General features: G+C 43.9%; 3 protein-coding genes, 1 non-coding gene and 1 pseudogene across 6 annotated transcripts in view; 3 read left to right on the plus strand and 2 right to left on the minus strand.

Moving 5' to 3' along the window:
- Dhx30 (DExH-box helicase 30) overlaps positions 1–8879 on the minus strand; it is a 30611-nt gene extending 21732 nt beyond the window's left edge. The window contains exons 1-3 of the mRNA XM_055601634.1: positions 8791–8879; positions 6920–7014; positions 4981–5100 (exon numbers count right to left, since the gene is read on the minus strand). Of these exons, the coding sequence (XP_055457609.1) occupies positions 4981–5008 (28 nt within the window). The 5' untranslated portion in view covers positions 5009–5100; positions 6920–7014; positions 8791–8879. The remainder of the gene's footprint in view (positions 1–4980; positions 5101–6919; positions 7015–8790) is intronic.
- Positions 747–3252, plus strand: LOC129672347 (small nuclear ribonucleoprotein G-like; annotated as a pseudogene).
- On the plus strand, positions 8569–11476 carry LOC129672243 (uncharacterized). The gene is made up of 3 exons (XM_055601539.1): positions 8569–8767; positions 8858–9275; positions 11246–11476. Exons 1-3 carry the CDS (start codon positions 8569–8571, stop codon positions 11286–11288), a joined length of 660 nt encoding a protein of 219 aa, XP_055457514.1. The 3' UTR covers positions 11289–11476.
- A 158-nt stretch (positions 11477–11634) lies between these two features.
- On the minus strand, positions 11635–11772 carry LOC129672411 (small nucleolar RNA SNORA43). Its single transcript, XR_008719497.1, has one exon. It is a non-coding gene; the product is annotated as a small nucleolar RNA SNORA43 (small nucleolar RNA).
- Positions 11773–21746: 9974 nt separating this feature from the next.
- Smarcc1 (SWI/SNF related, matrix associated, actin dependent regulator of chromatin subfamily c member 1) overlaps positions 21747–27616 on the plus strand; it is a 108588-nt gene continuing 102718 nt past the window's right edge. For all 3 annotated transcript variants that reach the window (XM_055601532.1, XM_055601533.1, XM_055601534.1), the window contains exons 1-2: positions 21747–22036; positions 24936–25055. In XM_055601532.1, coding sequence (XP_055457507.1) covers positions 21845–22036; positions 24936–25055 — 312 coding nt within the window. In that variant the 5' untranslated portion in view covers positions 21747–21844. The remainder of the gene's footprint in view (positions 22037–24935; positions 25056–27616) is intronic.

The following is a 27616-nucleotide window of genomic DNA, read 5'->3' on the forward strand; positions in this document are numbered from 1 at the left end:
AGGAAGGAAGGGAAAGAAAGGAAGGAAGGAAGGGAAAGGAAGGAAGGAAGGAAGGAAAAAGAAGGAAGGAAGAAAGGAAGAAACAAACAAACAGAATCCCAACCAAAGAAAAAACCAAACCAAACACAAAACCTAAAACCAAAACAACACCACCAAACCACCAGCCAGACAGTGGCTTACCCCTGTAATCTTGAGAGGCAGAGGAAAAAGAGCACTGGCTGCTCTCATGTTCAAGTCCCAGCACCCTCATGGCAGCTCACACTATCTGTAACTCCCAGAGGATCTGATACCCATACACAGACATACATGCAGGTAGAACACTAATGCATGTAAAATACAAATCTTAAAAACAATACAGCCGTTTGCTCTAGATCCCCTAGATAATTGCCTTAGTCACCAAATCTTATTATTTTTTCCCTCTCAGAATAGGGCAAGACAGTTGAATAATCAATAACTGGGGTGTAGCCTCAGAGCTAAAAAGCAGGATCTACACTTACTATAATATAATTCATTCTCTTTCTAAAAGTGAACAACTAGGGCCTGGTGAGATGGCTCAGTGTCTGTCGCCAAACCAGATAACCTGAGTTCAATCCCCATATTCACACGGCAGAAAGAGAGAACTGACTCTGACCTCTACAAGTGTGCCACAGTACGCACAAAAGTAAATAAAACTATAACTTAAAATGTTAAAATGAGGCTGCACACCCCTTCCCCGATCGATGTGTGGAACCCACTGAGGAGTCACCATGTGTAAGGCCCACCCTCCTGAACTGAAGAATTAATGGACAAGAAGTTATCATTAAAATTAAATGGTGGCAGACATGTACAAGGAATACAGGGGGCTTTGATCCCTTCATGAATCTTGTGACTGATGAGTGTGTGGAGATGGCGACTCGTGGGTAACAGAATAACATCGGAACGGTGGTCATACGAGCAGACAGCACCAGCATGTTAGAAGCCGGAAGAGTCCAAACAATGTCTGTTCAGCAGAGGTGCTCACAGCCCTCCCTAAAGGGCCTATTTGACTGTGATGTAGAACTGGGTCATGTATATTTTCATATGAAACTTTTGCTAAATAAATTTTTGTGATACCCAGGAAAAAAATGTTAAAATGAACAACTTGTCACTCCAAATGTTTCATTTAGGAGACTAAGTGCTACATAACAGAGACCTACAAATTATATTTTAAAAAGTTTGACATCTATTAATGTGTGTGTCTGTATTGCATGCCATGATGTGCATGTGGAAGTCAGAGAACTCTCTGGAGTCAGTTCTTTCCTTCCACCACAGGTTCCAAGGCTCAGACTCAGGTGTGCACCCTTTGTAGGCCTTTACCTATGGAGTCATCTTTTCAAACACATATTACCTATTGTGGTTGAGAAAGAATCTCAGTATATAGCCACAACTGGCCTGGAACTCACAAATATCCACCTGCCTCTGCTTCCCAAATGCTGGGATTAAAGGCATGAGCCACCAGACTTGGGCCACAAATGACTTTTATACGAAGCTTCAAATTTTCAAGAGACATGAAGTAAAATTAAGCAGCAGCAGCAGCAGCAGCTCAGAGCTGCCTCAGCAACCCTGTTGTCATCAGAATGTTCCCGGTACATTCTTAGGACCATACTAGTTGCCTGCCTCGGTAGCCCAAAGCATCTTCCCATGCACAAGTGATTTCTGGTCCTCGGACTTGCACTTGTACAAGGCCTGTATTCGCCAAGTGAGAACTTCATATAACTTCAATAAGCCTTAAGATGCTTGAGGTATGTAGTTTTTACAGTGTTACACCTGAAATGCTGGTAGGCTCTTCTAGATTAAGGTTTAATTTTGAATTAAATTTCTGCTTGGCCTTAAGGGTAAGGTAGGAAATGATTGGCTCAACTTCCGCTTCTCCATTCTTATCTAAAAAGAGTCCTCACTCACATTCAGGGATACTACACATTAAATACAAAATAAAGCCAAAGGTTGGAGATGAGCTGATGAGATAGCTCAGTGGGTAAAGGCGCCTGCTATCAAGCCCGATGACTTAAGTTTGATTCCCAGGACTTACATAATAAAAGGAAAAACCAGCCTCTGTAAGTTACTCTCTGACTCCACATGAATACAGTGGCTAGCGCACATACCACGTGTGCGCATAAATATACAATTTAAAGATGTTTCATGTAGTGAAGTGTAGGTAAATGACTGGATGGCTATTATCTCATGAGGGTGTTCAACAACTGATAAGAAGTTGTTGGGGTGCTACAATGTCACCCAAACTCTTCTGATATATGGCTGGAGGAAATGTGAATTCTTGTTATTGACACACTGCTTTGTTTATAGATTTTCGTTTGCTTCTTTTTCTAGACAAGGTTTCTCTGTGTAGCTCTGGTTGTCCTGGAACTCACTCTGTTGAGTTCTGGCCTTGCCTTGAACTCACAGAGATCCGACTTTCTCTGCCTCCCAAGTAGTGGGATTAAAGGATTGTATCACCACAGCCCAACTTTTTGTGGACTTTAATCCAGTACTTTTATTTTTTTAAGATTTATTTATTTACTATGTTTACAGTGTTCTGACTGCATGTGTGCCTATATAACAGCAGAGGGCGCCAGATCTCACTATAGATGGTGGTGAGTCATCATGTGGGTGCTGGGAATTGAACTCAGGACCTCTGCAAGAGCTGACAGTGCTCTTAATTTCTGAGCCATCTCTCCAGCCCTGATTTTTGTTTGTTTTAAGGTATGGCATATTTGTGTTTTCTCTGGGTACACACATGCTACAGTGTATGTGGAGGTCAGAGGACAACTCACCCAACTTTTATGTGGGTGCAAACCCAGGCCATCAAGCCCATGCACCATATACTTTTACACATTCAACCATCTCCCCAGCCCCTGATCCAATGTTTTTTAAAAGTGTTGTACTAACTACGTAAGACTGAGCTTGGTGTCTGTGTCCTGACTTTGGTGACAATACAGCCAAGAAATCGGATTTTCAGTATGCAAGAAAGGGCAGGATGTTCTCAGAGAGTGGAATACCAGTCGGGGCCACAGCACAGGGAGTTCAAGGCCAGTCTGAGCTACCTATCAAGACACTGTTTCAACATAAAATAAAACAGAACAGAACAAAACAAAATATTATTGGTAAATACATAATACTCCCTTTCTTAGAAAGCAAGATCCAAAATTAGACCATATTATATCCTACAGTTACTTAATGATAACTCGGACTGTTTATTTGCAGGGGTTAGGCCCTGCTCGAAGGTCTTTACTGTACTAACGCATCTGATCCTTGAGATCCTGTCAGAAAGGTGCTGACTTCACCCACCTTAATAATAAGGAAGTAGAGCACAGAGAGGCTCAGACATCCACCGAAGACCTCTAGGCAGCCAGTGAGTATAAGACAGTCATGTGAACCAGAAATCTAGAGCCAGGTTTTCTGTTAAGGCCACACTGAGTTCTACAAAACAGCACTAAGAATGTCACTTTTAATTCCAGCACTCGGGGAGGCAGAGGCAGGTGGATCTCCAAGTTCAAAGTCAGCCTGTCTACAGAGTGAATTCCAGGACACCCAGGGCTACATAGAAACTATCTCAAAAAATAAAACAACCCCCCCCCAAAAAAAAAGTACTCCTCAAACCTTGGTCTAGAAAGTCAAGACAAATTAATTCTTTCTGTTTTGACAGAGTTTCTCTGTTTAGCCCTGTCTGTCCTTGGAACTCACTAAATGGACCAAGGTTGGCCTTGAACTCAGCCTCCCAACTACTAGGATTAAAGACATGTACTAAACACCCAGCCCAAGCAACTCCTTGTAAAGACAATTTGCCCCAGTGCTCTCTAACTGGGGCCCAGCCTGTAAGAATGTCAAAGAATGGCTGAGAGTATAGCTCAGTTGGTAGAGTGCTTGCCTAGCATGCACAAAGCTCTAGGATCCATCCCTAGCACTGCATAAACTGGATGTGGTAGCAGGAGGATGGAGAGTTCGAGATATCCATGCCTGTATAGTGAGTTTGAGGCCCGTCTGAGCTGTGGGACTCTCAAAATAAGAAGTGTTAAATAATACCAGGCTCTTCCTTTCTTCACAAAACCTGTGCTTTCAGAAATCCCTCCCACAAAAGAACTCAGGTCACCCACTTTTTATAGCTCAGTAGATAACAAAACCCAGAGGTTACTGAAAAGACATATATAAATGCCACTAGGTTTTCAACTCAAAAATTTATGCTTTGTCTACACTAATCTCCATTTCCATCTTTCTCTTCTTAGTACTTGCTCTATCTCAAAAAAAGGTCAACTTTTTCAGCCTCTGTGAAAACAGAGTGACTGAAGATACTCATGTCTTCATAGAGGCAAGAAGAAGCTGTTCACAGTCCTGGTACACTGGCCCTCCACCTGGCTCCATTCAGTAGATCACACAGGTCACCACTTGGCTAGAGGTTCCCAGCCTCTATCAACATAGCACAAAGCACAGACAACTGGGAGGATCTACTTAATCAACAGCGAAGGAAATTCTGTTCTGGTTCTAATTTATTTGTAAAACACACAAAGATGAGAGCCTTGTTCAGTTTTTATACACACACATACACAAATAAATAAATACAATTTGAACATTTTGGTCAGTAGTGGTGTCACACACCTTTAATCCCATCACTACCTAGCTCCAAGACAGGGCTATATACACACAGACACAGACACAGGCAGGCAGGCAGACAGACAGACAGACACACACACACACACACACACATACACACACAGACGAAAAAGGAAAAAGGAAACCAGGAAGGATTTTGATAAGCAATGGATAAGCAGGAAGGAGCATTTGGAGAGAAGGGAGGAAGCATGCACAAAGCCAGGACAAGAGGCAAGGCGGGTTCTGAGCGAAGGTAGGCAAGGTAAAGGTTTTGGGAAATTACCCTGAGAGGGTTAGAGGACTGCAAAGGGCAGGAGCTCACAGCCTTCACAGTGGCCAGTCACGTGGAGGCTTGGAATCACATGTAGAGTCCATTCTTACCTTTTCTGAATGAGTCCAGGCTGAACATTTCTGGCCAGGAGAGAAAGCTGGAATCCTGAGAAGGAGGGTCAAAAGGCCATGAATGTTGATTACTATTCCTGGTTCAAGAATCTGCAAAGACTGCAAGGGTACAAGAACACAAGACATTAGCCAAAAGAAAAAGGAAATGAAGCTATGAACCAGTGAGCCCCACAGCTGCTCCCCAGGCTTAAGAATCCGAAGCACCTGCCTTTAATCCCAGCACTCGGAAGTCAAAGGCTGGAGGGTCTCTGGGAGTCTGAGGCCAGCCTGGTCTACAGAGCTAGTTCTAGCCAAGGCTACACAGAGAAACCCTGTCTGCTTGCTGCTTTCTACCTGACAGCTTTCTTCTCGTTGCTGTTCTTAAACTCCCTAAGCCTGTTAAACAGAAAGCAATAGACATGTGTCAAGACATGCAGGGACTACCCAGTTACAGCACTGGCAGATTTTCTTGGACTTTCCAAGAAGAAACTAAGTTCCGTATGTACCTCCTATTGCAAGTGGCCTCAGGAAAAATGACTGAGGACTTAGGACAAACTGGGCTATTGGGCTTTCAAAAAACTAGCTGAGCCCTTTGGAATGAGAGTTGACTGACAATATCAAAAAGTAACCATATTAAAGTTTCAGAATTAAAATTTATTTTATGGTGGAGTCCCTATAAAATGAATGATAAATTTCTAAGTAATAACTGTCAATTGTATTATTAATAAGAAATTATAAATACCACAGCTACTGGCTAGAAGCCTTGATGCTTTTCTTTTATTCTCCTGAGGCAGGGACATGACCTCCTATTTCAGCTCACTGAGCACTGGGATTACAGGTATGCACTATTTTAACACATTCTACTTATTAGTACATTTTTTCCTCTAATTTTTTATTTATTTGCTTCATTTTTCTGAACTCTGATCCTCCTGCATCCACCTCCCAAATGAAGGAATTATAAGCGTGTACCACAATGCCTATCTTTTATTAATTCATTTAACTGGGGACTCTATCTAGAGATTACAGGAAAAAGTAAGACTCATAATTTAGTAATATTGTTTTGTAAAATACTCAAACTTGTACTTAAGAGATCTTTTTTAGTAATAGCACTCCTGGATTACTATATTTAAATTTACACATCTATGTAATGTTTTGCACATTAGGTTAATGTCCAACATTGGTAGGAGAGTAGGAGGTTCCTGACTGCTATTCCCTTTCATTTTCAACTTGTGGGGATGAGGGGAGTGAAAGGCCTAATCTTTCAAATTCATAGCACGACCGCCTCTCCCCCAGGGATGCTGCAAATTTCAGCCAGTAAGATACGTGCAGTCAAGAGAGAATACTTAAATATAATATCAGCCACTTACTCACGTAAGCTGGATCCTCTCTTTGCCAATCAAGTTTCATCTACTACAGTCTTATCCTGTCTCATCTCAAAAAATATGACATTCATGATATCAAACCAGTCAGGTATGGTGGCACACGCCTGTAAACCCAGCAGTCAGTAGACAGACGCAGGTGGATCTCTGTGAGTTTAAGGTCAACCCAGTCTATAAAAGTGAGTCTAGGACAGCCAAGGCTACACAGAGAAACCCTCTCTCTCGGAAAAAAAAAAAAAGATATTAAATCATCTCACTTTATCATGTTCTAGAACATTTCACAGAGCTCCAAAAGAAACATGCTTCCCTTGTGTTGCGGTAACGTTTTTTAAAATACTAGAATGACTCTAATAAAATTTATAGAGACATATAAATTCTAATATGTCAAATTTCTTCTATGAGGAAACACAACTTCTAGTAGACTGACTATGTGATGGCTCCGAACCAATAATAATGAACGATACTCCTAAGAGGACCACAAATGGAACCAACCACATGCTTTAAGGCGTGGCTGTGCAAATTCACACCACTGCTCTATAAGCAGGGCAAAGTCACCTTACCTTATAAAAGCAGGGAGGGGCCCAGATTTTGCAGGCTTTTGAACTGGAGTTGAATTCTCTCCTTGCTATTCCTCATCACGAGGCTGGGCCTCCTCCTAGAAAATATAATGTAAGGTCACTGGAGTGGCAATCCCCCTGAGAGACAAAACTGTACCATCATATAAATCAACTTACTAACATTAACAAGTTTTTTATATGATAGCCTCACTCAATGGGTCCCCAACCTGTCCTAGACCAACTAAATGTGAAATTTCCCACAGAGCATCCATAAGAAAATGTGTTCTCCAAGCCCAGAGCAAACCCTCATTCACTTTTCTAATCCCATAATATCTATAATATCAATTTATCTAAAATGACACTTCCAGACTGGGAAAATTACAATCATAATAATCTCAAATACATTTTCACAGTTTACAATAAACGTCCATAGACTTGACCTCATATAATCCCTGCAACTCCCCTGGGAAGAATCTTCTTTCCCAGAGGAAACTGAAGGGCAGACATACAACTTACCCAGGATCCCATAGCATCAGGAAAGAATGGAATAAGAACATCATGGTTTTACATGTTCATATTACACTACTTTTCTTACATATCAACCTGTAATCTCAATGTATCATGTTCATTCATGATTCAGGACAAGCACAGTCCAAAAGCTGATAAAATTTCGGACTACATATAGCTTCATAAATGAAAATACTTGGAAAGTTATGATCTTTGGGAGTCGGGTGGAGTAGGCTTACATAGATATAAACTTTGGCAAAGAATATATAAATGTACAAGTAAAAAGCATTATTATAAATCTAAATAATTACATGCATATATGTATATACGGTGTACATATATACACAATATTTTACATACATGTATACATAGGTATATAAAATCAGGAAAGGGTCTTCCCACCTGGAAGTGTCAAGACTCTGGGATTTAAGTGTAAATTATAAGATGTAGTCAAGCCTTGCATGGCACATGGCAGTGGAGTCACTGCCTTCCAAGAAACCGCAAGGGAAATCATCAGATAATGTATAATTTCATTCTGGCCAGTAGGTTGCATCCAAAACCAGGTTGAGACCTTGCAACCAGATTGCTGCAGTCTACCTGCTACAGTGCATGGCAAACACCCAGGAACTGGGGTTGTAAAGTGAACAGTCTCTGCATTGGAAAGTCGAAATTAAATGACCAATGTTGTTTACACAAGGACTATCTAAAAAGAGTGTTGACGCTGTACTCTTAGCTTGAGGATTTTGAGGACTCCTGGGACTCCACTGCAAACAAAGAACCCACCATGCATTAGGTCTTCCTCTGCAAAATGGGACAAGTCAAGCACCAGCAAACAAAGAACACCTCACCCCTTAGGCTCCCCCACAGACAAGGTCGGTGCAAAAGGGGCAATCCAGAGGAGTAAAAAAAATGCATTAGGCCTCCTCTTGGAGGAACGGTCCAGACCGCACAGTGGAAGGAGGGGCAGACAAAGGTCTCGGGGCACTCCGGAGACTTCCTCCAGGCCCAGCCTAGGGAAAACCGAGCATCCCCTGAGGCGAAGGCGTCGTCGCGCCAATGAAGCCGCCTCTCTCGGCCTCCTCGGAACCCCTGGCAGCGAGGCCCGCCCCGGCGGACCGGTCTGGCCCCCGCCCCGCCCCGGCTCCATGGCAACGGCAGGCCGAGGCCTGGCTGCCCACGGCTCGGCCCGGCCAGCTTCCCGGGCAGGCCTAGGATGCCCGGCCTGCTCCTCAGGCTCGCCAGCTACTCCTTCCCACTCTCCGCCAAGCCGCCGGCCGGACCCGGGACCCCTCCTCGCGCAGACCACCCCCGACCGTGTCAGGCTGCTTCAAGGGGCGCGAAAGGGTAGAATAAAAACCCCAATTCACCTGTTGTTACAGATGTGAAACAAGCCTCGGTGCACGGCGCATGAGCCGCGGGCCCCCCCAACCACAGCCGGACTACAACTCCCACCAGCGACGGCGCAGTCCCTTCCGGGTCCCGAGGCGGAAGTCCCGCCTGCGGCCCCGGCGCTACTCGCCCTGCGCCTTTCGCCTGGCCTCCTGTGTGGGTGCCGCTTCTTAGGGGCTCGCGAGGCGTTCTGCTTCCTAGGCTGTAGTGCTGAGTTCACGGCGCGAGATGGCCAGTCTGAGCCTGTACCCGGGCACTGGCCGGAGGACGCGCGGCTGTATCCCCAGACACAGGCGGGACTTCCGGCGGAGCGGCCGGGGACCCGCGCGGCCTATTCCGTGGGAGCCGGTGGGAGCTGGGGACGGATGGCCACCTCTGGTTTGTCTCACTATTCCCAGCCGCAGCTCTGTGTTGTGTCTTTTCTTTCCTGCGTCTCCCCTCGGCCTTCCGCACTTTTAGGGAGGTGAGCGATATTGCTTCACAGAGACAAACTATACCAGGGAAAGGACAGGGTAGCGCTTGCTGATGGCTTGTAGGGGTTGGGGGGGGGGGGGGGGAGAGAGGGGCGACTGCGAGCCTAGGCCACGGCATCGCTCAAGGATGAGGAAAGGGGATTTTCATGCTTATGCTCTGATCAGAATGAAGCATGGGTTCAGTGGAATCTGCCTTCAGTAGAGGAAACTCAGTGGCATCGCTCAGTCGTTCACAGCTGTAGGTACAGTATTTCAGGATGCGCCCTTTCGTGGTATTTGGAGAACTAGTACCACAGCTCGTACTTAAAAAGAGACAAACCAACAAAAGTATTGTGTGTATGAGTGTGGGTGTGTGCCAGGTGACATGCCGTCAGATCTCTTGGAGCTGGAGTTAGGCTGTTGTGGATCTGCCATTGTCTTAGGTTTGCTATTGTAAAAATACCATGACCAAAAGCGCTTGGGGATGAAAGATTTTTTTCATCTTATAGGTCACAATCTGCCACTGAGTGAAGTCTGGTCAGGAACTGAAGCAAAAGCCATGGAGGAACCGTTGCTTACTGGCTTAATTCTCATGGCTTGCTCATATAAGTTGTACAACCCAGAGCTCCATATTCCCCCAGGGGAGGCACTCTTTCAAAACCTCCACACTGCCCACATCAATCATTAAAAAAAAAAAAAAAAAAAAATGCTTGTTATAAGTCAGTCTGGTGAGGGCAGTTTTTCAGTTATGCTTCTCTCTAACCATATGGCTCTAGCTTGTGTCAAATTGTCAAGAACAAAACAAAACAATAGTTCACTGTGGCCATCAGGTTGAATAAATGTGCAGGATTTAGAGAAAAGTTTCTGAATGGGGTAGTGGTTCAACCCTCGTTTGCTACAAGTTTGAGGCCAGCCTGGGCTACATAGAGAGCACAGTCTCAACAAAGCAGGGAGAGGGTGCTGGAGAGATAGCTCAGCAGTTAAGAGCACTTGCTCTTCTGGAAGACCCAGGTTCAATTCCTAGCATTTACATCAAAGCTAACAACCCTCTGTAGCTCCAATTCCATCGGTGCTGCCTATACATCGTATATATTGGTAAAGGCAAGCACAATGCTCATACACATAATAAATGTTAAAAAAAAAAAAAAAAGACAAGTATTAGCTGAGCACAATGGTGCATGCCTGTAATCCCAGCACTCTGGGAGGCAGAGGCAGGTGGATTTCTGTGAGTTTGAGGTCAGCCTGGTCTACAAAAGTGAGTCCAGGACAGCCAAGTCTACACAGAGAAACCCTTTCTCGAAAAACCACAAAATTAAAAATGGGCCAGCAAAACAATCACCAGAGCCCACATAGCAGAAGAAAAGAACCAAATTGATAAAGTACCTTTGCTCTCTACGTAGGTGATGCTGTGGTGCACACACACACACAGAAATAATTGTAAGTTTGTATTTTATTTATTTGTGGTGTCCTTCAGCATCCACTTTATTACTGAACTACACTACCGAACTTTTAAAAAATTTTATTTACTTATTTAGTGTATGAGCGCTCTTATCTGAATGTACACATGGATGCCAGAAAAGAGCATCAGATTCCAATATAGATGGTTGTGAGTCACCATGTGGTTGCTGAGAATTGATCTCCGGACTCTGGAAGAGCAGACAGTGCTCTTAACCAATGAACCATCTCTCCAGCCCCACTACCAGACTCTTAAGAACTGAGGGCTGGTGAGACTACAGGCATCATCACACCTGCCTCTTTCCTCCACCATCCTACTTTATTTTCAGACCAGAGATTAGCCCGAGCATCTTAGTTAAGCCGCTTAAGTGCGTTTTATCGCTAGGCTAAACATTCCCGAGCTCCCTACCCTTTTTTTTTGAGACAGGTTATCATTATATTGGAGACCAGAGTGACCTTGAACTTAAGAGAACTACCTGTATAGGGAATGGAAGAAGCTCTGAGTAAATGTGTACTATTGACATAGGCAAGGACTCCAAAGCCTCAGCCCCACGGAAGTGCCAAAGTGAAGCTTGGGAACTGGCAAAGCTTTCCTCAAGGGTCCAAGTGTGAGTATGTGCAAACTACAGCAACTACAGCTTCCCCCGTGTGGTTACAACTGCTTGTTCATAGAGACGTCCTACCAAGACCAGCCAACCCATCCCCCTATGCTCTACCTAATAAACATGATGGGGGTCCAGAAGCCCACCTCATCCCAGCTTCCCTGTGCCTATGTCTGTGTGTCTATCTTCATTTCTTCCCTGCCTGAAGCCAGGGTTTCAGAGCCCAAGCTGAGTGGGATGTGGTACACCTTACTTCTGCCTCCCTGGTGCTGGAATTAAAGATGAGTAACATCTTGCCTGCCCCACCCCCATGAAATGTCAGGCTGTAAAACATTCTCAGTGCTTACTGGTTTCTGAAAACTGATTGTAGAAACAGCCACTTGCTCTTTGCTAAAATGTCATGGACACAGCCCAGCTGCTGTGCGTGTGGTGCTGACAGATCCAGAACAGCATCTGGAAGGCAGCCTATTTGTATTTTCAAAAACTATTATTATGGGCTGGAGAGATGGCTCAGAGGTTAAGAGCACTGCTTGCACTTCCAGAGGTCCAGAGTTCAATTCCCAGCAACCACATGATGGCTCACAACCATCTATAATGAGATCTGGTGCCCTCTTCTGGTGTTCAGGTGTGCATGCAGGCAGAACATTGTATACATTAAAAAAAACCTATTGATTATAATGTACATACATGATGGGGGGGGATATACATATGCCACAAGTTCCCCGCTGAACCATCTCTCTGGTCCGCATGCCTTTAACATGACAGCTTTCAAAACTGAGTGTTTGCCACAGAGTTCCCCACCTGGCTTTCATGCCCAGTTAACTATACTGCATGAGAGCAGTGCTCCCACTCCCTCAGACTGTTACTTTATGGGATGTGAATCCCAAATTACCTCTGCTTATTTCTAGATGCATAACTCGGCGATATCATAAGACACTGTTTTCAAAAAAATAGGATTTTTTTTTTCACTAATACTGGATTTAACATGGTGCTTGAATACGTTCAAAACAAAAAAGACACGTACTCAGAAAAGACCTGAATGGTAAGTGACAAGCAGGACAGTTGAAAATGAATAATCATCTGGGCTCAGTGTTAGGAAACTGTAGAACATCGAGGGTAAGAAAATTATCCAGCGTAGTGTCACACACCTTTGATCTCAGCACTCAGGAGGCAGAGGCAAGGGGATGTCTGAGCTCATGGTGAGTTTCAGGACTATGTAAGGAGACCATGTCTCAATAAACAAAATTGAGTCACATATGGTTTAAGCAGGAGTTTAGTTAAATACTCAAAAGAGGGGCTGGAGAGATGGCTCAGGGGTTAAGCACACTGGCCTGTTCTTCCAAAGGTCCTGAGTTCAATTCCCAGCAACCACATGGTGACTCACAACCATCTAGAATGAGATCCGTGCCTCATTCTGCCCTTCACATGTACAGGCAGACAGAATCATATATAAGTAATAAATAAATAAATTTAAAAAAAAATACTCAAAAGAGAGTGAGTTGCCTCAAAGCAGGGAGCACCATGAATTAAATAAGGGTAATGAGATGGCTGAACAAGTAAAAGCTGGCTGTCAACCCTGGCAACCTGCGTTTTGTCCTTAAAACTCACATGGTGCAAGGAGAAAACCAGACCCCAAATCCTGCCCACATAAACAATGTGTACAATAGTACACACATGCAGTTTTTAAAAGATTTATTTATGTATTTGTTATTTATGTAGTATTCTGCCTGCATGCCAGAAGAGGGTACCGGATCTCATTATAGATGGTTGTGAGCCACCATGTAGTTGCTGGGAATTGAACTCAGGACCTTTGGAACAACAGCCAGTGCTCTTAACCTCTGAGCCAGCTCTCCAGCCCCCACACGTGCATTTTTCGTAAGATGAGGTTGGTGACATAGTCATAGGAGTAAGGTGTTTAATTCTCTCTTTTAAGGTATTTCTTCCATTGATACTCTGTAAAAGACAAAGAAGATAATAAGTACTACAAAACCCATAATGTAAGTGATGTTATAAGGAAGTCAGGTGTGGTGATTCTGACCCTTTATTAGTTCACACATGGGAAAGTGTCCTGATGCCTTAGTTTCTGATATAGTGGGAACAACCTGAGTTCATTCAAGTACAAGGATGCTTAACCACAAAAAGCATTCTGTCCATAAGGAGGTCAAAATCTAGGGCAGTTTTCCTTGGATTATTTCAAACTCTGCCTACTAGGTATCACTTTTTTTCCTCCACATAACATCTCACTGTGCAGTCTAGGCTGTCCTCGAATTCAAAGCTCAGTGGGTAATTGTTCTTGCTGTGCATTTCTGGTGACCTGAGTTTAATCCCTGGGACACATGAAAAAGTGGAAGGAGAGAACCAACTCTACAGGGTTGTCCTCTACGTCCACATGCACACCATGGCAGATACTTCATGCACACACACAATTTTTTAAAATAAGAAAGGACATAATTTAATAAGATATAGTAGAGGAGACAAAAGAAACAAGTAACAAAACATGGTAAAAATGATAAGCTGTTCAAGAGGACATTAATGTATCAAACCATATCTATAAGCCAGTGGGATGACTCAGGATACTGACACTTTCAAAAAAGTCCTTATGACCTGAATTCAATCCCTGAAACCCATGTGAAGGTGGAAAGGGAAAACCAACACCACAGAGTTGTCTTCTACATGTATGCCATGACATTCATGCCAACACACATATTGTGTACATGCACATAGATAACTAACCAACTAGTAAACAAAAAACCCAGGTTTTTATGAGCAAAACATGGTAATGATTTGCCTATAGTAGTAGCAGCTACTTCAAAGGCTAAAATGAGTGAATCACTTGAGTGAGGAATTTGAGCCAGTCTCAATAACAAAATGTGTATAAAAAATATCTGTGGAGGTGGTGATGTACACCTTTAGTCCCAGCAGTTTGTAGGCAGGGGCAGGAAGAGGAGCTCGAGTCTGAGGCCAGCCTGGTCTACACAGCAAGTTCCAAGATACAGGACTACACAGAGAAACCCCTTTTCAAACATACCAAAACCAAAAAATGGGGGGGCTGAGGAGATGGCTCAGAGGTTAAGAGCATTGTCTGCTCTTCCAGAGGTCCTGAGTTCAATTCCCAGCAACCACATTGTGGCTCACAACCATCTATACTGGGATCTGATGCCCTCTTCTGTCTTGCAGGTGAATGTGCAGATAGAGCACTCATGTAAAATAAAGAAATAAATTTTAAAAACAACAACAAAATAGAAACTTCTTTAAAAAATAAAAATAATCTGATCTGAATGAATAAAAAGGTTTAAGTTTCAATGTTTATCAACCATTCATTGAGGGTACTCATTGACCAGCCTGTCTAGACAGTGTTTGGTTATGTACTTGAACTTAGCTGAAAAGCTGGAGAAGCAATTAATAGTTGGTTCCATTTGTGGAATGCAGTTCTTCTACTGACTGAAGGATAAAAGCAGTGTTTATTATTCTTATGACTCAAGGGCTTGTGCTTTTGTGCTTTGTTCAGATCGAATCTCCTCTTTCTCTCTCTCTCTCCTTTTGTTTTTTTTTTTTTTTTTTCGTTTTGTTTATTTTTTGTTTTTCAAGACAGGGTTTCTCTGTGTAGCCCTGGCTATCTTGGAACTCACTTTGTAGATCAGGCTGGCTTCAAACTCAGATCCTTGTGGGTCTGCCTTCAAAGTGCTGATTTAAAAGCAAGTGCCACCTCACCCAGCTCGTTTTTGCTTTTTTCAAACAAGGTTTCTCTGTGTACCCCTGGATTTTATGGAGCTAGCTCTGTAGACCAGGCTTGAACTCACCTCACAGAGATGTACCAGCCTCTGCCTCCCTCTGCTGGGATCAAGGAGAAACATTCACCTAGCTGCTGCTGCTGCTCCTTTTCTTAAGTAATTTAAATAATTTCTTATTTTTGAATTTCATAATTATATATGTATATACCTGAGTGAGTGTATGCTCATCTTGGACATACAGAGTCCTGTAAAGTCCAGAAGAGGACATTGGACCCTTTGGCCTGAAGCTAAAGGCAGCTATAAGCCACTCAGTATTCAGTGCTGACCACTGAACCCTAGTCTCCTGGTCCCCTAAAAGAGCAGTAGGTACTTTTAACTACTGAGCCATCTCTCCAACCCTGCCCCCCCTTTTTTCGTTGTTTTGTTTTTAAAGAAGTAACAATTCCATCTAGGGGTCATTTTCAATAATTTTAGTTTTAAATTTCATGGTTTTTGTGTATATACATGATATGCATGTGAGGGAGTAGATTGGTTTTTTAAAAGATTTATTTTTCTCTGAGACAGGGTTTCTCTGTGTAGCCTTGGCTGTCCTGGACTCACTTTGTAGACCAAGCTGGCCTTGAACTCACGGAGATCCCCCTGCCTCTGCCTCTGCCTCCCAGAGTGCTGGGACTACAGGTGTGTGCCTCCACACCCAGCTGGAACAGAGTGTTTTAAGGGCTGTAAATATCTTTTTCTTTTCTTGAGTGTGTAAATATGTAGGTATGTACCTTCACGACATGACATGCATGTGGGGATCTAATTAAATTTCCAGAAATCAGTTCTCTTCTATGTGGATTGTAGAAATCGAACTTAGGTTATCAGCAACGTTACTCATGTAGTCATCTCACTGGTAGTCTCTCGTTTTGGTTTGTTGTTGTTGTTGGTTTGGTTTGGTTTGGTATTTGGAGATAGGGTTTCTCTGTGTAGTCTTGGCTATCCTGGACTCACTTTGTACATCAGGCTGGCCTTGAACTCATGGCTATCCTCTTGCCTCTGCCTCCTGAGTGCTGGGTTTACAGGTGTGCGGAACTGTACCCCTCTAGTATCTTTGTTTTAAAATGATATACAGATACAGGTACAGTATTTATCATGTACTTTGCTATCTTGTCCTCAAATTACTATTTATTTTCGAAATTTGTCTCTTTTATGGAAGATGGCTGAGACAGAGGTTTTTTTGTGTGTGTGGGTTTTTTTGTTTTTGTTGTTGTTTTGACATAGGGTTTCTCTATGTAGCCCTGGTTGTCCTGGAACTTGATCTGTATACCAGGCTGGCCTCGAAATCACAGAGATCCACCCACCTCTGCTTCCTGTGTGCTGGGATCAAAGGTGTGCACCCCCACCACCTAGGTAGAAAGGTTTTATTTTTTAGATTTATTCTATTTTAGGAATTTGCTTGCCTGCCTTATGTGTGCCATATGCTTGGTGCTCAAGGAGGTTAGAAGAGGGCATTGGACCCCTGGAACTGGAGTTGTGGATGATTGTAAGTCACCATGTGGATGCTGGGAATTGAACCTGGGTCTCTGTAGGAGCAACAAGCATTCTTCACCACTGTGTCATTTCTCCAGCCCTGAGACAAGGTTTTACCATATATGCAGCTCAAGCTGAACTTGGACCCACAGACATTTATCCTCAGCCTTCCTAGTACTTGGATTATAGAGGTATAATAATACTGAGGGGGACCCTGCAGATGGTCACAGTAGACAGGGAAGCAAATTGGAAAGAGGTAAGAATGAAAACTTAGGTTCAGATTGATAGTCGGGCAGGGTCAAGACTTCAGGGAGTCTGGTACCAGGTGATGTATTCCCAATACATTTGAATAGTAAAATTTGAAGAAAAGATTTCTTGGTATAATGTAATCCCAGTGCACAAGGAAGCATAATTACAGTGAACCTCAACTCTTAGTACATGTCATTTCCTCTAAGAAGATGGATTCTAGAGATGGGCTACCTGAATTAGCTTAAGGGTCTGGTCTGGTCTTAGTCATACAGATAGCAGAGAGGTCATTTGGTCTATTAGTCAGCTCTGGTCCTGGTTGTGGGAGCTCGGGGAACCCCTACCTGTAAGGATCATTAAGAACTAGCCACATCCAGTCCCTCCTGAAGGTGTTTGATATGGCCTGGCACAATAAGTAACGCAGATCACCAAGCTATTAATCACTGCCGTTACCAGCTTTCTGGATGGAAGAACAGGTTTTATATTTTTCCCATTGGAAAGACGATCCTCTGTGCGTAACACTCCTGGTTTCTCTGGAGATCTGTGGGCACAAACCTTCATGCTGTGCTCTCAACACAACACTGTGCCCAGGTAGGCACCTTGCAACCTCTCCCTGGGGTCTCACATAGCCTAGGTTGTCCTTAAACTAGCTATGTACCTTAGGTTGGCCTTCAACTCCTCGTTTTTGTGCCTCTAATTCTCCAGTGCTGGGATTACAGACGTGCCACAATACTCTTTTGCTTCTTAGAAAATATATTTCATTACATTTGTGTGTAAATTGTGCATGTGAAGCCACATGAACCTGCATGTATGTTGGTATGTGTGCTGTAACATTTGTGTGGAAGTTAGAGGCCAACTTGTGGGAGTCGGTCTGTCCTACCACATGGGGACTCAGGTCATCAGATTTGAGAGCAAGAGCTTTTAGCCACTGAACCATCTCTCTACACTGCCCCCCCCCCCTTTTACTTAATTATTTCTTCTGTTTTTGTTTCTTTGTTTCAACCAGTTAGCCTGGGTATCACCATGTAGCCAAAGCTGGTCTTGAACTTTATTTCAATAATCTTCCTGCCTTACCTCTTCCTACCACACATATTTGAACACAGGGTTGTAGTAATTTCTCCAATTAACCTTGGACTCACTGTGTGGCCCAAGCTGTACTCCAACTTTTTTTTTTTTTTCCAATCCTCTTGCTTTAGCCTCTTGGGTAACTGGGGTTACAGCTCGGTATAACAAGGTCTCTGCTTTCCCATATATACATGTATATATATGTATGTGTACATATATATATATATATATATGTATGTATGTATGTATATGTATATGGGTGTTTTGCCTGCGTGTATGTGCACCAAGTATGCACGGTGCAGATCAGAAGAGGACATCAGATCCCCTGAAACTGGAGTTACAGATAATTATAAGCCACCATTTAATGCTAGGAATTGAACCAGGTCCTCTGGTAGAACACCCAGCGGACTAACTGCTGAGCCATCTGTGCAGCCCCTTTGTATTAAGATAGGATCTCACTTCAGGCTGGCCACCAGATCTGCCTGCCTGTGTCCTAGTGCTGGATTGAAGGACTAATCCAGGTGGCAGAGGTATCCCATGCCTCTTAATCCCAGCACTGAGGAGTCAGGGGCAGGTGTATCTCTGTGAGCTCAAGGCTAGCCTGGTCTATAAGGAAGTCCAGGAGAGCAAATGCTACACAGAAAAACCCTGTCTGGAAAAAAACTAAAACCCGACCAAACAAAACCCAAAATTTGCTGGGCAGTGGTATCACAAGCCTTTAATCCTAGCACTCAGAAAGGCAGAGTGAGGTGGATGTCTATGAGTTCAAGGCCAGCCTGGTCTATGAAGTAAGTCCAGGACAGCCAAGGCTACACAAAGAAATCGTGTCTTGAAAAACCAAATAAAATAAAGGACTGAGCCACTATGTCATAGCACTTTGTGTATGTGCTTTTTTGTTGTTTTTGGTTTGGCTTGATTGGTTGGTTGGTTTGGTTTTATGCGACAAGAGTCTCTACATAGCCCTGACTTTCTATTCACTTTGTAAACAGAATGTACTCAAATGCACAGAGATCTGCTTGTCTCTGCTTCTGAGTGCAGGGATCAAAGGCATTTGCCACTACACTGGGCATTTTAATTTTTTCACACTTAGCAATTGTTCATGTTTATGGAAAACAACGGGACATTCCAATATAAATATATAACATACAAACATTTGATTTCTAGCTTGGAGTGGCGGGTTATACCTGTAATCCCAGCCATGGAGAGGTGGAGATAATATGAGTTCAAGACAAGCCTGGGTTAGATCATATTTCAGGCCAATCTTGGCCATAGCAAGTTCTTGCCTCAAAATTATTTTTAGTTTTGTGTTGTGGAGAGGTCAGAGGATATGAGAACTTTCAAAAGTTGTTCTCTACTTTAATTTTTTTAAACCAGCCTTGGAAACTGCATTTTTTTTGTTGTGTGTGTGTGTGTGTGTGTTTTTTTTTTTTTTTTTTTTGAGACAGGGTTTTTTTGTGTAGCCTGGCTAGAACTCACTATGTAGACCAGGCTGGTCTTGAACTCAAGAGATCCACCTGCCTCTGCCTCCTGAGAGCTAGGATTAAAGAAAAGTGTGCACCACCACCACCGCTGCCTGGCAAACCACTTATACAAAAAAAAAAACCAGACTCTACCACCTGGCACTAGTTTTTTAACCTATGATTGCTTTTCTATTTTGTCCAAGATGCATTTTTCTTATCTGCAGTATCAAAGGTGTGCTTAGTAAAAAATCATGGTTCAGAGGTACATAGTGCTTCACAAACACCAGCTAGTAGTCTAGAGTTTGCCTCTTAAGGAGCATAATCCATTTTTTAAAAGATTTACCATGTATACAGTGTTCTGTCTGCATGTGCACCTGCAGGCCAGAAGGCGCCAGATCACATTATAGATTGTGAGCCACCATATATGGTTGCTGGAAATTGAACTCAGGGCCTTTCTGAGCCATTTCTCGGGCCTCATACTTTTCTTTTTAAAGCTTTATTTAAACAATGTTCTGTCCACATATACATCTGCAAGCCAGAAGAGGGCATCAGATCTCACCATAAATGGTTGTGAGCCACCATGTGGTTGCTGGGAATTGAACAAGACCTCTGGAAGAGCAGCCAGCGCTCTTAACCTGAGCCATCTCTCCAGTTCCTCATAATCCATTTTTTTCTTTCTTTTTAAAAGAACTTTTAATTACATTTTTTAAATTTACATTGCTTATGTGTGGGGGTGATTGTGCCATGACAAGCATGTCACCCAGGCTGCCTGTGGAGATCAGAGAACAACAGGCTGGTTGGTTGGTTCTCTCTCTGGCCATTATCCGGGTTTCAGACTGAACTCAGGTCCTGAGTCTCAACATTGCCCACCGAGTCATTTCAAAGCCCTGCTTCATTTTGTTGTTGTTGAGACAGGGTCTCTGTGTAGTCTTGGGACTCAAGACACCTCCTGAGTCCTGGGTTCAAAGGCATGTGCCACCACCCAGCTTTGCCCTGCTTCATTTTCAAAAGAATTAGGTATGGGTTATGTAGGTGTGTGAGAGTGCAGAGTTGGCAGGTCAAGGGATAACTGTGTGAAGAATTTCCTTTCACCTTTCTGTGGGTTCTGGGTTTCCAATTCAGGTTGCCAGGCTTTCAAGAGCTGAGCCAAATCCATAGCCAGAGACAGATGATTTCCTGTTCACTTGCAACAATCCTCCCAACTCATGCATGCAGCATCACCAGTGCTGTGATTACCGGCCATCTTCCTAAAGTATACACCTCACCACGTCATTTCCTCAAAGCTTGCTTCCCACATCTTATAGTAAAGTTCTGTCAGAGCACCTCGAAGAGTCCTTCACCGAAGGACTCTGACGTTCAGGGCCTTTGCTTCAGTTCCTTGTCTCGAGTGACCTGTCCTTTCTGATTACATTCTATTTACTTTTTCCCCCTCTAGTCTTTGTCCAGACAGGGTTTCTCTGTGTAGCACAGGCTAGCCTGGAACTCGGAAAACCGCCCGCCTCTACCTCCTGAGTACTGGGTTTAAGGCATGCGCCACCACCTCCAGACCGCCTCTATTTGTCATTTTTTTAAAGGTCGAAGAACTTATCAGACTTCCTCACTTGGAACTCCAGAAGTATGTTTCCGTTTCCAATACAGCCAGTCACACCGTTTACGATTTAAATTCAGTCTTCATATAGACCATTCATTCATTAATCAAGTATTACTGAATGTGTGTGGAGAAAAAGTTCTGTTCCCAACGCCGAGGATATACCTGTGAATAATAAAAAACACCAGGTTGTGGAGAGAACTACGAAGAAGGCATAGGGTGGGTGTGATCAGCTCTTCACTCAGGGACTGGTTTTCTGGAATACTTTTTTAAGTGATGGATTTGAGAGTGCCTGGCGTGCGAATGTCACAGGGGAAGATAACGTCGAGGTCGCACGGGTAGCTGGTACTAGGCCCAGCAGGCAGAAACCAGCTGATGTGGTTCGAGAGACTTTACTGAGCGTCCGAAGGGTGTGAAGCCGAACCTCCACGCAAGTCTGGGGCTTGGGTGCAGGTTTCCAAAGGCCTAAGCGGCCTCCGGGTGTAGCAGGACTGCCGGCAGGCGAGGAACTGCAGAACAGCAGTCGGGGTGGGCCCTTAGGCCCGCACTGCACACCCTAGGTGGGTTTCTCAAGTAGCGATACTTCCTCGTGGTTGTTGACCGCCTAACGAACGAACGCAGGAAGCCGGGGAGAATCAGATGCAAAGCGTAGGAAGAGCCGCGGCTCAGCGGTGAGAGGCGGACGGAAGAGGCGGGCAGCGGCTCCTGTAGCCGGCTGGCGGCGTGCTGCGCATGCGTCCGCCCGCTCGCACGGCCTGTCCGTTACAGCTGCGGCGCCCAGAAGGGGCGTGGCCAAGCCTCGGGGCCGGAAGAGGGTTGGCTGGGCGGGACTAGGAGGAGGAGGAGGAGGTGTCTGCGCGCGCGGGTGCGAACGGGAAAGGCCGCGAGGGCCAGGTCGGGCGGTGGAGACGACGGACGGTGACCATGGCCGCGACCGCGGGCGGAGGTTCGGGAGCGGCAGCAGGCGCCGTGGGTGCAGGGGGTGCGGCGGCGGCCTCCGGCCTGGCCGTGTACCGGAGGAAGGACGGGGGCCCGGCCAGCAAGTTTTGGGAGAGCCCGGACACGGTGTCCCAGCTGGATTCGGTGCGAGTCTGGCTGGGCAAGCACTACAAGAAGGTGGGTTCGCGCGCGCCCTTGGGGACCGAGGAGCCACGCGACGGGGGCTGGTGGTGGCTGTCGGCTTCGCGAGCCTCCGGCCGCCCCTCCCCCCGCGCGCGCCACGAGGGACAACAAAGGCCGGCTCCGCGCTCGCCACGCCCCCGCGGGCGGCTCCGGGCACGCGGCGACCGGGCCCTGGTGGCGGGCTGTCCCGGGCCGAGCGCTCGCGCAGGAAGCCCCCCCCAGCTCGTTGGTTCTTCTGTGCAGAAGCAGGTGGAGCTGGGCAGAGCCGCAGGGCGTGTGTCCCTGGTCTTTTGTTAGCCGCCTTAGGTGTGTGAACAAAGAGCGTTCAAAAGACTGAACCCAGCGTAGTAAAAGTAGCTTGAAGTTTTGTTTAGAGACCAGCTTCTAAGTGTTTAGGTAACTAAGGGCTTGCTACCCAGTGTGGATTCGCTAAGGGACCTTGGGTGATTGGCCTTGGGAATTAATAAATGCCGGTTTCAACCGTGCATTATAGGATTGATACAGGACTATTAAAAGTGATGGTTTTCCATTTCATTGCACTTTTGGTCATGTATAAAGATGTAAGTACAAGAGTTAATGGCCTCAGTTTATAACATCTATTTGTAATGTTTACATATTTTTTAAGAAATCCGTGTTTCTCTTTCGAATGCAAAATCTGCTGAGTTGTTTTACAAAGTTGTGAGTTAACCCTTTGTTAATACTTTAAATTTTTTTTTCACCTATTTATTTTGGAGGGTGCACTCTGCTCCTGTGTGGATGTCAAGAGAATTGATTCTCTCCAAACACCATTATAGGTCCAGGGATCAAACTTAGGTTATCAGTCTTGGCGACCTGTGCCTTTACCGGTGTGTATCCACCTCACCGGCCCCACTAACACCTGCAGTAAATATCGATGCAGTGAAACAGCCAGAGTACTTCCTCTACCTCTCTCAAACAATTGTGTTTACCCCTTCGAGGATCCAGAATTGGTGTTGAGATCTGCAAGCCGGAAGATGCAACCCTTGTGTTCTGGATCATAGTTGACATTTAACTGCCTCATTACTACTTGTTTATTAAGTGTTTGTTGAATGAATGAAAAATTAAACTAGGACCTGGGGATTTAAATCGTTTTGTAGTGTTTGATTAGCATGGGTTATGTCCCAAGCTTGAACCCCAGCACCATGTGAAAACCAGGCATGGTGACTCACAGCTGCAATCCTTTGGGATGTGTAACCATGAAGATCAGAAGTTTGAGGTCGTCTTCTGTTATGTAGGGAGTTTGAAGCTCAAGGCAAGCCTGGACCACTAATATGAGACCTTGTCTCAAAAAAACTTAAAAAAAAAAAAAAAAAGGACAGATTAGTCTGAACCATTTCATTTAGTGTCTGCAGCTTATCGAAGCCTGTTGGTGTTTGACAGGATCTTGGTTCCTTTGGCAATACACTGTTAATTTTAGTCAGAAATAGAGTTGACTTATTTCTGCTTGGTGTACACTAACCTTTGCCCTCTGTGTTCTCCCTCATTTGTTTTAGAAATAAGGTCTAAGTATGTAGATCTGGCTGTCCTGAAACTCAGTAGACTGGCCTGGCCTCAAACTCAGATATGCCCACCTGTCTTCTGAGCACTGGTTCACTGCGAGTTTCTATTGCATTTAACAGTGTATTTAGACGATGTACATTTAAAGATTTATTTCTTTGTGTGTGTGATCTGCATGTGGGTGTTCACAGAGGCCAGAAGAGGGCCCCTATTTCCTTGGAACTGGAGATAAGATGCATGCTATGGGTGCTGGGATTCTGAACTCAGGTCCTCTGGAAGATCAGCAAGGATTATTATCTGCTGAGCTGTCTCCAGCACCAGAACAGACATTTAAATCTCAGAAATCAATATGAAACAACTGAGACATTGCAGGTCTCTTTTCTTTTGAGCCCTGCCTGGCCTACAAAAGACTTTACTTCAGAAGACCACAAAACCCCAAATCACTGTAGTCAGAAGCCCCAGAATTCTCTTTGTGGCCCGGAATGGTCAACTTCTTCTAATTCTAGAGTTTTGAATAGTGGGCTCAAAAAATTAATTTTTAGTTTATATGTGTGGGTCTTTTGCCTGCATGCGTGTCTTTGTACCAAAGTTTGCCTGATGTCCATATAAGCCAGAAGAGGGCCTTGGATCATCTGAAACTGGAGGTGACATGGTTTTGAGCTGATGAGTGCTGGGACTCAAACCTGGATACATACTCTGGAAGAGCAGCCATGCGCCATGCTCTTAAGTGCTGAGCCATCTTTTCATCTCTATCAAAGGTCTTATATTTAATTTACTAATTAGAAACGACTTCCTGTCTCTACCATTGATTTTTCTTCTTTTTTTTTTAAATGATTTATTTTTATTTTATGTGCATTGGTGTTTTATCTGGATGTCTGTCTGTGTGAGGGTGTGGAACCTTCTGGAGCTGTAGTTACAGACAGTTGTAAGTTTCCAGTAGGTGCTGGGAATTGAACCTGGGTCCTTTGGAAGAGCAGTTAGTGGTCTTAACCACTGAAGCATCTCTCCAGTTGGTTTGTCTTTTTCTTTATGGGTGTTTATAAGTACTTTTTCTGCACGTATGTCTGTGCCACATGCATGCCTGTCATCCTCAGGTCAGGAGAGGGCATGGAATCTCCCGGGGCTGTAGTTAGAGATCTTTCCTGACTGCCATGTGGGTGCTGGAAGCAGCATTTAGTTTTATATGCCATCTCTTCAGCATACATTTTCTGCCTTTAAATATGTGCAGGTATGGTTTTTATGATTGTTTACAGTGGAGAATGCTTCATACACCTAAAATTTGGTGCAGTGCTGTTACTTAGTAGGTATTAGGAAATAAGGTAGCTTTCTCTCCAGCATTAGCTGCACCAGGTTTTGAGTTCTTGTCTTTATCTTGTAGTATGTTCATGCAGATGCTCCTACCAATAAAACGCTGGCTGGACTGGTGGTGCAGCTTCTTCAGTTCCAAGAAGATGCCTTTGGGAAGCATGTCACCAACCCAGCTTTCACCAAACTGCCTGTAAGTACACACACTTGTTACACAGGCATCTTCAGTTTCGGTACTTTTAATTGTCACCTGTAGCTGATTGCCCTTGCTATTGCCAGGGAAGAGGGGGAAAACCAACTTGTACAGAGAAGGTTTTTTTGTCTGCTTTTGAGACAGGATCTCACATAGCCCAGGGCTGTCCTGGAACTGCCTGTGGATTGGAGGCTAGCTGTAAACTCCTTCCTGATCCTTCAGTTCCATCAGCTGGAACTGCAGGCATGTGCTATCGTCTTCAGCTTAGTGGTAGAATTCTTGCCTCCTATGCCATTTAGAGTGTTTTAAAGTCTGCAGCAACCATGAAGACCTAATATTTTTCTGCTGCCACAGTCTGTGCTGTGCTGTCTGTACTGATACTTGACAGTTAGAATCTTGTGGCAAGAGGACTTTTATGTGTGTGCTACATGGCTGTGTACATGCATGTGAAGGTCAGGACAACTTCCAGGAATCAGTGCTTTCACCACCTGGGTCACAGGGATCAATCCCACGTCATCAGGCTTGGTAGCAAGCACCTTGACTTGCTACCCTCTCTTCCACACTAAGTCAGTAAATAGATGTAGGAAAGAGGAAACAACGGATGGATGTCCTCAGCATCAGGTACTTGTCATGTTATAGTGGAGTGCAAGAGCGTGCTTGTGCAGAATTGGGGACCTTTTTTCTTTCTGATTTTTTTTTTTTTTTTTTTTTTTTTTTTTTGAGCCTAGGACCTTGTACATACTAGGCAAGTTCTTTTCATGGTCTTGTTTAACAGGCTCAGATAAAGGTTTGTGATAATTTTTAAACTTTGGAAATGGCCTAGCAGGTGAAAACACCATTCTTGACAATTCTGAGTTTTTGTTTGTTTTTTTTTTTTTAGATTAATACAGACACAAACACACACACACACATACACACACACACACACACACACACACAGTATTCTGCTTGCACTTCAGAAGAGGGCAGCAGATGTCAGTATAGATGGTTATGAGTCACCATGTGGTTGCTGGGAATTGAAGTCAAAAACCTTTGGAAGAACAGCCAGTGTTCTTAACCTCTGAGCCATCTCTCCAGCCTGACAACCCTGAGTTCTATTTCTGAAACCTACATGGTGAAAAGAAAGAAGACACTCCTTCAAATTGTCTTCTTATGTTTACATTTGTACTGTAGTACTTGTGTGTCCCACCCACCCACAAAATAAATAAATGCAAAATTTTGTTGTTTTGAGATAGCCTCTCTCTATATAGCTTTAGCTGTCCTGGACCTCAATGTGTAGATTATAATGTCCTTGGACTCAGAGATTCTCCTGAGTGCCAAGATTAAAGGCATACACAACACCCTTTGTAGCTAATAGATGCAAATTTTATAAGTTAAAAGATAATCTCTCTTTCTGTTTCTATGTTCCTTTGCTTTCTTGCTTTCTCTCTTTCTCTTTCCCTCTTTCTTTCTCTTTTCTTTCTTTCCTTCCTTCCTTTCTTCCCTCTCCTTCTCTCCCGCCTTCCCTCCCTTTCTTGTTTAAGACAGGGTTTCTCTGTGTAGTCCTGGCTGGCCTGGAATTCACTCTGTAGACCAGGCTGGCCTTGAACTCAGAGATTCTGCCTCTGCCTTATGAGTGCTAGAATTAAGTGTGTCACCATGCCCAGTTAATAACATTTTTGTAAATGATTTTACTTTTAACTTTTATTTATGTGTATGTGTGTTTCTGTACATGGTGTGTGCATCGTGTATGTGCATACCTGCAGGCAAAGCACCACACATTATAATTTCAAAACATGTATAGCAGCATAATGTTCAGTATAGTTTATCAAATGTCACTGTGGCTTAGAGTAAAATCTGCATATATAAAGTACATTTTGTTTTTGAGACAGATCTTTAGCTCTGGCAGTTCTAGAACGAAGGGTTTTGTTTTGTTTAAAGTCCCAGCACTTAGGAGGCAGAGGCGGGTGGATCTCTGAATTCAAGGCTAGCCTGGTCCAGGAGTTCACTTTGAGATTCTGTCTTAGAAACAAACAACCAAAAGTATATATATTTTTATAAGATGATTTACATTATTTTGTTAAACCTAAATATGAACATGTAAGTGTCATTATCTAAAATGACATTACAAGGGACTTTAAACATGGAATTTTCAATTCCTGGGAACTAAGCCATTATTTACTAAAACAGTTGAGGGATTAGAGGAGAATATTTTTAGTTATAAGCCATAATTAAAAATAATCATGGCTTATGGCCAGCTGGCCAGATGTATTTTTCTTCCTCTCAAAATAGAATTCAACATTTTCTCAAGCGAAAGAGATTGTTCTGGTGTGTGACTCTGTAAAAGAAAATTGAAGGAGAATGCCAGTCAACAAAGCAAATACCTTTTTATTGTTGTTTTAGTTTGATTTCTTTCTTTCTCCTTCCTTCCTTCCTTCCTTCCTTCCTTCCTTCCTTCCTTCCTTCCTTCCTTCCTTTTTCCCTCCCTCCCTCCTTCCTCCTCTTTCTTTCTTTCTCTCTCTCTCTTTTCTTTTCCCTCTCCTCTCCTCTCCTCTCCTCTCCTCTCCTCTCCTCTCCTCTCC

The sequence above is a fragment of the Psammomys obesus genome, unplaced genomic scaffold, assembly GCF_907164565.1.
Source record: "Psammomys obesus unplaced genomic scaffold, mPsaObe1.curated_primary_1811, whole genome shotgun sequence".
NCBI classification, from domain to species: Eukaryota; Metazoa; Chordata; class Mammalia; order Rodentia; family Muridae; genus Psammomys; species Psammomys obesus.

What these genes read in the sequence shown, in the direction of transcription:
- LOC129672243 (XM_055601539.1), top strand. Translation starts at nt 8,569, where the DNA reads ATGGCAACGGCAGGCCGAGGCCTGGCTGCCCACGGCTCGGCCCGGCCA. An exon ending in GCTTCAAGGGGCGCGAAAGG is followed by an intron (nt 8,768 to 8,857) that starts GTAGAATAAAAA and finishes CCCCAACCACAG; the next exon opens with CCGGACTACAACTCCCACCA. An exon ending in CCTTCCGCACTTTTAGGGAG is followed by an intron (nt 9,276 to 11,245) that starts GTGAGCGATATT and finishes CTATTGACATAG; the next exon opens with GCAAGGACTCCAAAGCCTCA.